The sequence below is a fragment of the Gigantopelta aegis genome, chromosome 7 (genome assembly GCF_016097555.1).
Source record: "Gigantopelta aegis isolate Gae_Host chromosome 7, Gae_host_genome, whole genome shotgun sequence".
NCBI lineage: Eukaryota > Metazoa > Mollusca > Gastropoda > Neomphalida > Peltospiridae > Gigantopelta > Gigantopelta aegis.
Window position 1 is genome coordinate 33979923 of NC_054705.1, and position 11957 is coordinate 33991879.

The following is an 11957-nucleotide window of genomic DNA, read 5'->3' on the forward strand; positions in this document are numbered from 1 at the left end:
TGGTATGTGCTATCCTGTCTGTGGGATGGTGCATATTAAAGATCCCTTGCTACTAATGGAAAAAAATGTAGCGGGTTTCCTCTCTGAGACTATATGTCAAAATTAGCCACGTTTGACATCCAGTAACGGATGATTAATAAATCAATTTGCTCTAGTGGTGCTGTTAAACAACACAAAGTTCTTGAAAAACTCACTGGTACCATACAATGTTTTCTTGATGACTACATACGTTTAAATGTTGGATTCAGGGTGGAATGGATATAAACATTCTTGTAGCAGGAACAATCACCGATTATGCACATATCATTCTTAACGTGATAATAATTCAAATATTAATAGTTCTAAAACATTTTCTATAAACAAGAATTAACAAAGAGGAAAAGAAAATATACAATTAAATTTTACACTGTCGGCACTAGAATTATTTACGATCTGAATTTATTGAACAGAAATCTAACTATGCTACTGGTATATCTGTTGTAGTAACGTAATTAATTTATTGCAGCAGTTATCTTTCCTTAGAAGTAAGATAAAGGTTACCATGTTTTCAGACATGGCAAACAAAGTGAATTGTCTTTTTATTCAAATAGTGGAACAAAATAGCAGGGTACCAACAGTAAATAAAATCTTCATGCAAATTTGACAATTATATTTTAGTTGAAAGTAATTGATGAGAGTGGTTAATTGCTTCCATAATAGGTATAACAAAGGCTTAAAAGGTCTTTTGAGGGTAAAATTCCTTTAAAAATATTACAGTTTATAACTGTAGCTAAAAGCAGAATCTTCATGCAACTTTGATAATTATATTTTAAGTGTACATCGGACCTTGGCGTGAAAGTAAATATATGGGAGTGATTAATTGCTTCCGTGATTGGTATAACAAGGATCAAAAAGGCTTTTTCAGGGTGGAATTCCTTTGAAGCGTGACGTATAACGACAAAGTATCCAGCTTATTTTATTTTAGAGATACAGAGAGGTTAGATATTAGTTTTTTTAATTCCCACTAACCCAAATTTGATTTCAATGGTGGGGCAAAAAGAAAATGGTTCCTCCCCATTCCTCTCTACCACAAATCCTTCACCTACGATCATGGCCTGTGCTTATAAAACTTTTAGAGTTGAGGCTCAAATCTTTACTGACATCATACGCATGCAATTTGTTGCTGAAGCCATGATGTTAAAAGTCTCGAGATGTTTTAAAGTGACGGACGCTAGTTTTTAAACATTACTGCCTATTTTTCACTATTGGATCCATTTTTGATCATTGAAATGAGACATAACTGAGTTTTTATTGTTGAGATTATTAATTTCTGTACATCCGAAGTGTTCTGGGTCATCCTGGTGGTTCTAATGCCATGAAATGTATTTTCCATAATTATACAAATGCATGTACATCTGGCCTCGTGTTTATAAAACTTCTAAGAGTCTAGACTAGCTCTGAGCGAGTAGAAACTTTCGCCAAATCTTCAAAAATTGCAGAAATCCAGTTATTATCTTACAAAATATCAACTATTACTCAAAATTATTTCGCAAAATAAAAATAAAAATTGACAATTGTTTTTAAAATTTGCAATTGGCGAATTTGGCAAGTGCCAGAGCTAGCATGGACAGTGATGTCATGACAACGCCATACAAAGTGTATGCATGTGATGTCATTAAAGATTGAGTCTGGACTCTTAAAAAAGTTTTATAAGCACAGACCGTGAGAATGACCAGTAACGGGTTATGGAGAATAGCTGTCTATTTTTAGAAAGTATTTCTCCATTTCAGTGTCACAGACTTTTGTTTCACTCTGTCGTAACTTTATCCAAATGTGTTACAGGTTTGTATATTAACCAAACTTAGTGTCCATTTTCACGGGTTGAAACTAGGGTCCGCGCCTTTAAGAACATGAACTTTTAGAATGTCCCTTAAAATGTTTTATCCTATTAATTATGACAGATCCTAACATTCATCAGCTACCATTTTGTTTACATGCAAACACATTAAAAACAGGAGCACCAAATTAATATAAATAAAACTACAATCAACTGGGGGGGGGGAGGGGGGGGGGCTACAAAATTAACAAATGTTCACTAAAAACTTAAGCTAACAGGCATGCATATAATAATACTATGCAAATTAGGCTTATCTAAGAAAAAAAACATTTCCAGCTGCATATACGGTACTAAAAAACCAGACCAAGCACTTGATGTCTGCGTAGCAATATTCATCTGGGCACTATTTCTTGTAAATCTTCACAGCACTATACATCACTTGACCTTTCTGTGCGACCTTTTTTTTCCCTCTCTCTCTCTCTTTTTTTTCCTTTTTGTTATTTTATCCAATGAGAATTCCTGCTATAACATGATTTCCATTTTGTTTTTGGATACTAACAGCACCGATATGTTCTTCTAGTCAGGACTGACTACATTAACCGACAAAATTCGATTCAACCAATCAAATTGTTGGTTAGATTTCACTTCATGAAGGACTAGAACAACGCATAATATTATAAAAATTAATACATTCAAATGAAAATCAGTAAAATGTCTTGAGGTAGGTGATCCAGCAACCAACTGCTTGGGATGAAAAGACAAAATGGCAAAACCTTAATGTTCCAATTTTGGTCAGACAGCCACACAATTGCAAAATATAGTACATGAATTTTTTGCCATACAAAGCTGGAAACCTATCGAGGAGAGAAAAATAGTTCTTTTTTCCTCCCCACCCAAATCTTAATAGCTGAGTTGTGGAACATATGTGTGAACATACACACAAACAATGAAATGCAGGGGAGACAACTGTAATACAGGGGAGATAACTCCTGTGATAATATACAACCCTGAGCTTAGTTGTTAGTTCAGATTCATTGGAGATCACTTACTAATAATACTGCAGATTTCAAAGTGCCAAAATTGTTCACTTCAAACTTAAAAAAAAAAAAATTGTTCACTTGCTTTTATGAATAATAAAATAAAAAAATTCACTCCCTTTAAAAGTGTGAGTCTGTTTTAATGGAATGAAAAATTTCCTTCAGCTGTGAGCAGCTCTGGCAATGTGCAGGAAAAAATCCACCTTATCTTTGGCACAGTGCCCACACATGTTGCACTTGTATGGGTCCTGGTAACCATGGTAGCCCATATGCATGGTGTACATGATACAGTTTCGGAATGCTATTTCGCAGTACGGACACTCATAGTGTTCCAAACCGTGTGGGAAGCCCTTCTGTTTGAGGTGACTAATACCGTTTGGCAGGACAGTGTGGTGGGGGAGGGGCAGGTGCGACGCCCCGTTGGAATGGGGGAGGGGCACCGGCCCGTTTCGTGGGGGGGTCTCCAGGACGATTTCACTGCTCTGCTTGGGATTTCCGACAGGCGTCGAAGGGTCGTTGAGTATCTTCCATGCCAGTTCGGTTCCTCGACGCAGCGCCGGCGTCATGGGCTTGCGTCGATTCGTGAAAACAGAATGTGCAATGTCAGACGCAGGGTCTGCGACATCGCCATGCAGGTCCTTGTCCGATGGGACGTCGCGCGTCACGGGACTTCTCGAGTCGTGAGCTTCCGGAGTGTCGACTTCACTCTTGTCCATGACATAATCTTGACGCTTGACCTCCGAGTCGTGTTGTAACTGATTATTCATGAACTGTATGTTATTATGAATCTGCTCCAGATCGGCCTTCAGACTCGTATTAGGATCCGACTCGCATTTCATCCCGCTCTCCTCCTCATCATCATCATCATCGTTGTTATCACCATCATTGACACCGCAGTTACCATCATCAGCGACACCGTTTTTGGGACTAGGTTTCTGGCAAGCGTTGGTCATCATCATGTCCTCCCTTTCCACTTTCATCTCACCCGACGCTTCTGTGGATTCGTCGCTCTCGCTCTCGTACGACGAACCGTTCTGTTTCTCCTGTAGCTTCAAACACAGTGTGTCCAGCTTGTAAGCTTTTCCTTTCCTTGATCTCTTTCTTGGACTAGCTTCCACCACCTCCTGACTCGGTGGAGTTGGGTTCTCTCCCATTTTCATCTCCTCTTCGGGAGCCGACCGTTTTAAATACGATGGCATATCGTTTTCAGGAGTTGGTCGCTTTAAATATGATGGCATATCCTTTTTGGGGGTCGATCGTTTTAAATATGATGGCATATCATCTTCGGGGGCCGACCGTTTTAAATACGATGGCATATCGTCTTCGGGAGCAGACCGTTTTAAATACGATGGCATATCGTCTTCGGGTGCTGACCGTTTTAAATACGATGGCATATCGTCTTCGGGGGCCGACCGTTTTAAATACGATGGCATATCGTCTTCGGGGGCTGACCGTTTTAAATATGATGCCATCTCCTCTTCGGATGACGGTCGTTTTAAATACGATGGCATATGATGCATGTGGGAGGATGGGATTTCTGGAGAAACTGACTTGGGCTTGGTGAGATCTAGCGGCGTCTCTTTGCGCGGGCCGGCCTTTGACGACATCGATCCTCCGAACTTCAGCGTCATCTGTTTGAGAATATCGGTTGCGTCATCGGCCTGCGACAACACCGACTCCTGTCTGTTCCTGCCGGCGTGGCTGTACAGCTCAGGAAGACTCTGTGACTCCGCGGAATATGACATCATCTGCTGCATCCTCTCGCCCACCGAGTCACGACCGCCGCCGCCACCGATGCTGTTCCGCGGCCACGAGTGGGGGCTCGTCTTGCTGGCATCCGACTCGGACTCAGTCTGTACATGCAGCATGCTATTGCTGTTCGGGTAGGAGTGGCTGGCGGGTAGGTGCATCATGGGCTTGTGCATCCTGTTCTGTCGTGATTTGTTCGCGTGCTCGTCAAGGAGCGCCTCAGAGGAGATCCCGAACATCGTGAAGAGGTCCTGGTTCTCGGCGTGGGCGTGCACCTTCACCACGTGGCTGCTCATGACATCGGCGCTGTCGGCCGTGAACACGCACAGGTTGCACCGTATCACCCCGCCCCCGCCTTCCTCGTTGCCCTTCATCATCGTGCCCAGCCTGTCGGGAGAACTCATCATCGACTGGAGTGTTGCCGTCGTCGTCGGAACCATCGAACTCATTGAACCCATCGAACCCATCTTACTGGTGGGAACTAGAGGCGGGGGAGGCGGCGGCGGGGGGTGGTGGATTCCGTTGGGGATGTGATTCATCAGGGGCCAGTACGGCGACATCAGACCCGCATTCATCCCAGGGGTCATCCCCGGGGTCATCGGCGGAGTCATCCCGGCCATCGATGACATGGGGAAGTTAAACAGCGGCCCCAGATTCCCGAAATGATCGTTCTTCTCCTTCCGGGGCCCTCTCGGCCCTCGCGGTGGGCCCCTCTTTGCGAGCAGCGACAGACCCGCGCTTTCGATATCCAGCCCCTGTGGGAGGCTCCCGTCGTTGTTGAGTATTGCGGCCGGCTTGTGGTTGTACTTGCGGAGGTGCAGCTTCAGGCTGTGGCAGTACTTGGTGGCGTACGTGCAGTCGGCGCACCGGTACTGGTACACGTTGGTGTGCGACTTCATGTGGCTGTTGAGCATCGACTTGTTCACGCACGAGTAGTTGCACTTGTTGCACTTGAATGGCTTCGAGCCGAAGTGGTTGCGCAGGTGGTACTCCAGGTGGTGCTTGTACTCGGTGACGAACGGGCACCGCGGGCACTGCAAAAGCTTCTCCTCCTTGATGTGGGACCGCGCGTGCTGCCAGAATTCAACCTGCGTTGGGAAGAGTAAAATTTAGTTGAAATAGAAATATGCTAGGGTTGGAGAGAACAAGGACTGGGATGTGGAGGTGGACAGTAAAAGAAGTTGAAAGAAAGGAAGAAATAAGACGGAATTCAAAGGAGAGAAAGGAATGCGGTTGGAGAGACAAGGATTGGGATGTGGAGATGGACAGTTAAAGAAGTTGAAAGAAAGGAAGACAGGATGGAATTCAAAGAGAGAAAGGAATGTAGTTGGAGAGACAAGGACATGGTTTTTGATATAGCAGTCGTGGTGCACTAGCTTGAACGAGAAATAGCCCAATGTGCCCATCGATGGGGATCGATCCTAGACCGACTGCTCATCAAGCGAGCACTTTGCCATGGGGCTGCGTCCCGCTCTCACTATTTATGTAGTAACATAGATTATATTTGGTGGTGGTGTCGTGGTTAAGCCATCGGACATAAGGCTGGTAGGTACTGGGTTCAAATAACAAAAGTAGAAATAAATATAAATACACTAAATTTTAATATATATATATTTTTAATTAAAAATAAAAACAAGAATAATAATTTAAAAAATTAATCATAAATGAATAAATAAATAATGAAATGAAATCTAACGTATATAATAAAAAATAAAAAATCACCTTTGTTATTGTTGAAAACTCGCACTGCTTGCAGCGGTATACTTTCGGACGACCTGGCATTGTGCGTTGAACTTTATTCGGATTATTCGGGTCTTCGTTTGTGTGGAAGTCTTTGATGTGTCGCTTGAGTCGACCCTCCGTTCTAGATGTGTAGTCGCAGTGTGGACAACTGTACTCAAAGTGGATACTCATGTGCTCATCAAACAAGTCCTTGCACTTTCCTGGAAATAACACGACGCATGTCATATACAGAGTATTGCATGGGTGGCCATTACATACCAACCATTTATCTTAGAAGTTGCTCCAAAACAAAATCTGCTAACAAAGTTAAAGTTTGTTTTTCTTAACAACACCACTAGAGCACGTTGATTTATTCATCATCGGCTATTGGATGTAAAACAAATTGTAATTTTTTACGCATAGTCTTAAAGAGAAAACCTACTACATTTTTCCATTAGTAGCCAGGTATCTTTTATATGCACCACCCCACAGACAGGATAACACATACCACAGCCTTTGATATACCAGTCGCGGTACACTGGCTGGAATGAGAAATAGTCCAATGGGTCCACCGACGGGGATCGATCCTAGACCAACCGTGCATCAAGCGTGTGTTTTACCACTGGGCTAATTCCCGCTCCTTCTTTGAAAGAGGGCTGGATGTAGTCAAGTGGTAAAGCGTTTGCGTGATGCTCGGTCGGTCTAGGATCGATCCTTGTCGGTGGGTCCATTGGGCTATTTTTCATTCCAGCCAATGCACCATGAATGGTATATCAAAGGCTGTGGTATGTGCTCTCCTGTCTGTGGGATGGTGCATATAGAAGGTCTTAGACCGACCGCACATCAGGTGACTACTTTAATATTGGGCCATGTCCCACCTCTATTATGAACACAAGCAATAAGACTAATATATAGATGTTAAATCTTTGACAATTAAAAAATGGAAATGGAATATTAAACTACTATAAACAACGATCTGACTAAAAACAGACCCCCTCCATCCCTTTGTTTTATTACGAGGTGAAGAAGATCAACAGACTTTTAAAGGTATAAAAAAGATTATACATACTGCAGGTAATAAAAACCTGTTTTTACTGAGTCTTGTTGTTACAAATGAAATAAAAAGACTGAGTTATTCTTTCTCGTGTAGTGTAATACCATCCTATCATTGTAAAAAAAAAATATATAACCAGAGATACTATGAAAACCCCTCAAACCCAGATCATCTGTAAACCGGAATTCACTCAAAATATCTAGAGCAGAACCTCTCTAAACTGGATACCTCTCTAAACTGGACTTTTTACATGGTCCCGAGGGTGTTTGTTTTAGAGGCGTTTCACTGTATTTCAGTTTTTACCTTTTTCAAAAATGTCGCCACAAAAACCCCCCAAACCAAAATGGACGTTGCTCTCCTTGAGAATGGTCTAACACAGAACTACAAGCCACCACTCTTTCAAACAAATTAAAGTAAATTTTGTCTTGTTTAATGGCACCACTAGACCACACTGACATATTAATCATTGGCTAATGGATATCAAACATTTGGTAATTTTGACATATAGGTAGTCTTAGAGAGGAAACCAGCTACATTTTTCAATTAATAGCAAGGGATCGTTTATATGCACCATCACACTGACAGGATAGCACATACCATGGCCTTTGTTACACCAGTCAAGGGGTGGGATGTAGCCCAGTGGTAAGTTGCTCGCCTGATGCGCGGTCGGTCTAGGATCGATCCCCGTCAGTGAGCCCATTGAGCTATACAACTGGTATATCAAATGCCATGGTATGTGCTATCCTGTCTATGGGATGGTGCATATAAAAGATTCCTTGCTACTAATGGAAAGCTGTAGCGGGTTTCTACACTAAATGTCTAAATAATAAAATGTAAGTACTTCTAACTTAAATTATAAAAAAAAACCAACAGTTTTAATAGTGAAAGATACTTTGTAGTGTTTAAAAACCAGGGTCTGAGACTTTAAGAATTAGAAGTCATCACTGCTTTTTTAAAGAATAACCTGTGTAACCCCCTTCATAGTCCATTCCTTGACGTGGTGAGGGGGCTTGTATGTCTCAGTGTCCCAGAGAGCTATGCCAGCAGGAGCTTTAGCTTCTGTTAGGGACACCCAGGCTGGACTGGGCAGTGGGTAGAGGCTAGACTGATATGGACTAAGGGTGAGGTAGCCCTAACAGAAAGATCCCTTGCTACCTGTCGTAAAAGAGTAGCCTATGTGGTGACAGTGGGTTTCCTTTAAAAACAGTGTCAGAATGACCATATGTTTGACGTCCAATAGCCGATGATAAGATGAAATATCAACGTGCTCTAGTGGCGTCGTTAAATAAAACAAACTTTACTTTTTACTTTCCCTAACAGAGACCTCGAGGTATTGGGCCGCATGGCGCACTCTAATAGACCACAAACCGGCCTCGGTGGCATTGTGGTTAGGCCATCGGTCAACAGGCTGGTAGGTATTGGGTTCGGATCCCAGTCGAGGCATGGGCTTTTTAATCCAGATACCGACTCCAAACTCTGAGTGTTCCGCAAGGCTCAATGGGTAGGTGTAAACCACTTGCACTGACCAGTGATTCATAACTGGTTCAACAAAGGCCATGGTTTGTGCTATCCTGCCTGTGGGAAGCGCAAATAAAATATCCCTTGCTGCTAATCGGAAAGAGTATCCCATGAAGTGGCGACAGCGGGTTTCCTCTCAAAATCTGAGTTGTCCTTAACCATATGTCTGACGCCATATAACCGTAAATAAAAATGTGTTGAGTGTGTCGTTAAATAAAACAGTTTTCTAATAGACCACAATACCATGCATCAACAGCTATTATGACTACCTGCGTAACTGTGATAAAACTCACCCGAGTAGCTGCACAGATGACAGAAATAGATCCCTGCCGAGTTCGGGTGGATGTTGCTCGCATGCAGCAGTGAGACCGACGATGCCGTTGGCGACGTGGACGACACTGGCGATCGGAAATACTCCGAAAGTGGAGGTGTTGGGAGGGAGTAGCGTCGGTTCGGGGGGTACCCCCTTTCCTCGTACAGACCTGCCGGCAGGTTTCCGCCACCGGTGCTGTTGTGATAGGAGAAGCTGCGACTCAGCTCCTGCGTCGACGATCTGTCTAAAGAGTTGGCGTGGGGGTACAGAGGTCGCTGGTTCGACGAGCAGTCGGGGCTGCTGTTGTCCTCCGATCGGTACGAGTCGTTCAAAGAACTGTTGAGAATCGATGAACCTTTATTGACGTCTTCGTCATTCACTGTCTTCTCGTACTCGCATACGTCTCCCAGTTTGACGTTCTCGCCGTCTTTCGAGAGTTTGAAATTGTCGTAGAATGACGGAATCGGGATTCCCTGTGTCAGTTCTTCTTCCTTCTCTTGCTTCTCTACAGAATCGTCATCAATGGATTTGCTGTAAGGCTTCTCCGAGAGAGAATCGGGGGCACTACTATTCTTTAAACTGCAGTCGACATCACGTTCTTCGAGATTTCTACCGATATTGCGATCTTCCAAATTCCGATCGATATTACGATCTTCCAGACTTCGATCGACACCATGGTCATTACAGTTTTTGACAGCAGCGCAATTTTCGATCTCCGATTTATATACCTCCTCCTTCCTCTCGGACATAGACTGGTTGCTGTACCTGGCGTTGAATAGACTGGGACTCAGCAGCTGCTCCTTAGCGAGGTTGTAGCTGTCAGAAAATGACCGGCTGAGGGCGGAGAATCGTTCCGTGTCATGGCTGGCCACCTTGTAGCCCTCGTAGAACTTCTGCAGGCTGCTGTGGAAGATGTTGTTGGCCGACGCCGTGCGTGCCTGTTCAGCAGCATGCAGGTTGTCGGTGATAGAGGCTAGATGATGCTGGTGGTTGTGGTGGTGGTTGTAACCCTGGTGGTGGTGGTGGTTGTTGTTGCTGTTGTTGTTCCCATAGTGTTGTTGTTGTTGATTCTCCTCATGTTGTTGCTGCAGCATCGGCTGGTGTGACATTACCTTGTCAACGACATCAGCCACTTTTGGAGAGAGGGCATCACTCCTGAAAGAAACAACAAATTAAATTAGCATAAATTAGTCATAAGGAAGACTACAGGTGAGATGGCAATACTCCTGAAAGAATGGATGGATGGATGGGTGGGTGGATGGATGGGTGGGTGGATGGATGGATGGATGGGTGGGTCAGTGGGTGGATGGATGGCTGGATGGATGGGTGGGTGGATGGATGGATGGGTGGGTCGGTGGATAGATGGATGGATGGATGGATGGGTGGGTGGGTGGATGGCTGGATGGATGGATGGGTGGGTCGGTGGATAGATGGATGGATGGATGGGTGGGTGGGTGGGTGGATGGGTGGATGGATGTTGGGTCAGTGGATGGATGGACGAATGGACTGACGGACATATTGTTTTTTGGGGGGGTTGGGTTTTGGATGGATGGATGTGTGTGTGAGTGATTGCATGGGTGGATGGATGGGTGAATGGATGGGTGGGTGGGTTTTGAGTGGATGGATTGATGGATGGGTGGGTGGGTGGATGGATTGATGGATGGATGGGTGGGTTTTGGGTGGATGGATGGATGGGTGGGTGATTGGGTGGTTGGATGAGTGACTTTGGGTGAGTGAGTGAATTAATTAATTAATTAATTAATTAATGTTTAACAACACCCCAGCACTGGAGACAAGTAAGTAGATATATAAACTTTGGAATAAAACACTCCTGGAAGAACAAATTGTTTTTAGTCATATTCTAGAGTGGTTGTTAGATATGACTTATCTGACAACAAGCAGTTCTAAAGCATATCTAAGGAATGAAACTAAGTTTTTAAATGACATGTTTAAATGGTATTTAACCAGTGAAGTTAACATACATCATAGTCTGAAACTGATTTTAGTAGTGTTCATTTCATTGGATTATCTGTCTTTGGTAAGCAGGTCATCACTGAGCAGCCAGTCACTTTATGATGACTTTGAAGTTGTTATCCAAAATATGTGTGATATTGCTGTTTGATACCACAAATCTGGCAGTGTTTTCTCTAATGTGTAAGATAATACAATCTCTCTCTCTCTCTCTCTCTCTCTCTCTCTCTCTCTCTCTCTCTCTCTCTCTCTCTCTCTCTCTCTCTCTCTCTCTCTCTCTCTCTCTCTCTCTCTCTCTCTAACAAGTGTCCAAATCACCAAATGTTAAGATACCAAATAGCCTTATATATATATATATATATATATATATATATATATATATATATATATATATATATATATATATATATAAATGCACACTCATATACATACATATGTAATTTTTATAAATGAGGACCAAAATAACATACACACTTAATGTGATTCATGAACAACATATTTACCCTACCCATAAATCATAGGAACACTCACCCAAGGTTTGCCACTGTTTATAACATGACAAAACAAGCTATGACTTGTTAATAAAAAATATTTAAAAAATTGAGAACAATGGAAGAAAGAATTGAACAGGATAGAGCAAAAAAAAAAAAACACCTAAATAAAGAAAATGTATTTCCTTGTGGTCATTGTGGGTCATAGTACTGGGCAGGGCTGACAGTGTTTCAGTAAGTGTTTGTTTCCTGCAAGATAATATACTTGTTGAAACTCTACACCCTA

The 11957-nt window shown here is 43.0% G+C and overlaps 1 protein-coding gene across 1 annotated transcript; it reads right to left on the bottom strand.

Moving 5' to 3' along the window:
• Positions 1 to 1581: 1581 nt before the first annotated feature.
• LOC121376747 lies at positions 1582 to 10426 on the bottom strand. Its single transcript, XM_041504515.1, has 3 exons — positions 9190 to 10426; positions 6325 to 6545; positions 1582 to 5690 (listed from the first exon to the last, which is right to left on the bottom strand). The coding sequence occupies exons 1-3, from the start codon at positions 10316 to 10318 to the stop codon at positions 3015 to 3017; spliced, it is 4026 nt and encodes a 1341-aa protein (XP_041360449.1). The 5' UTR covers positions 10319 to 10426; the 3' UTR covers positions 1582 to 3014.
• Between the last annotated feature and the right edge of the window lie 1531 nt (positions 10427 to 11957).

What these genes read in the sequence shown, in the direction of transcription:
- LOC121376747 (XM_041504515.1), bottom strand. Translation starts at nt 10,318, where the DNA reads ATGTCACACCAGCCGATGCTGCAGCAACAACATGAGGAGAATCAACAA. An exon ending in TCATCTGTGCAGCTACTCGG is followed by an intron (nt 6,546 to 9,189) that starts GTGAGTTTTATC and finishes TGTTATTTCCAG; the next exon opens with GAAAGTGCAAGGACTTGTTT. An exon ending in AGTTTTCAACAATAACAAAG is followed by an intron (nt 5,691 to 6,324) that starts GTGATTTTTTAT and finishes TTCCCAACGCAG; the next exon opens with GTTGAATTCTGGCAGCACGC.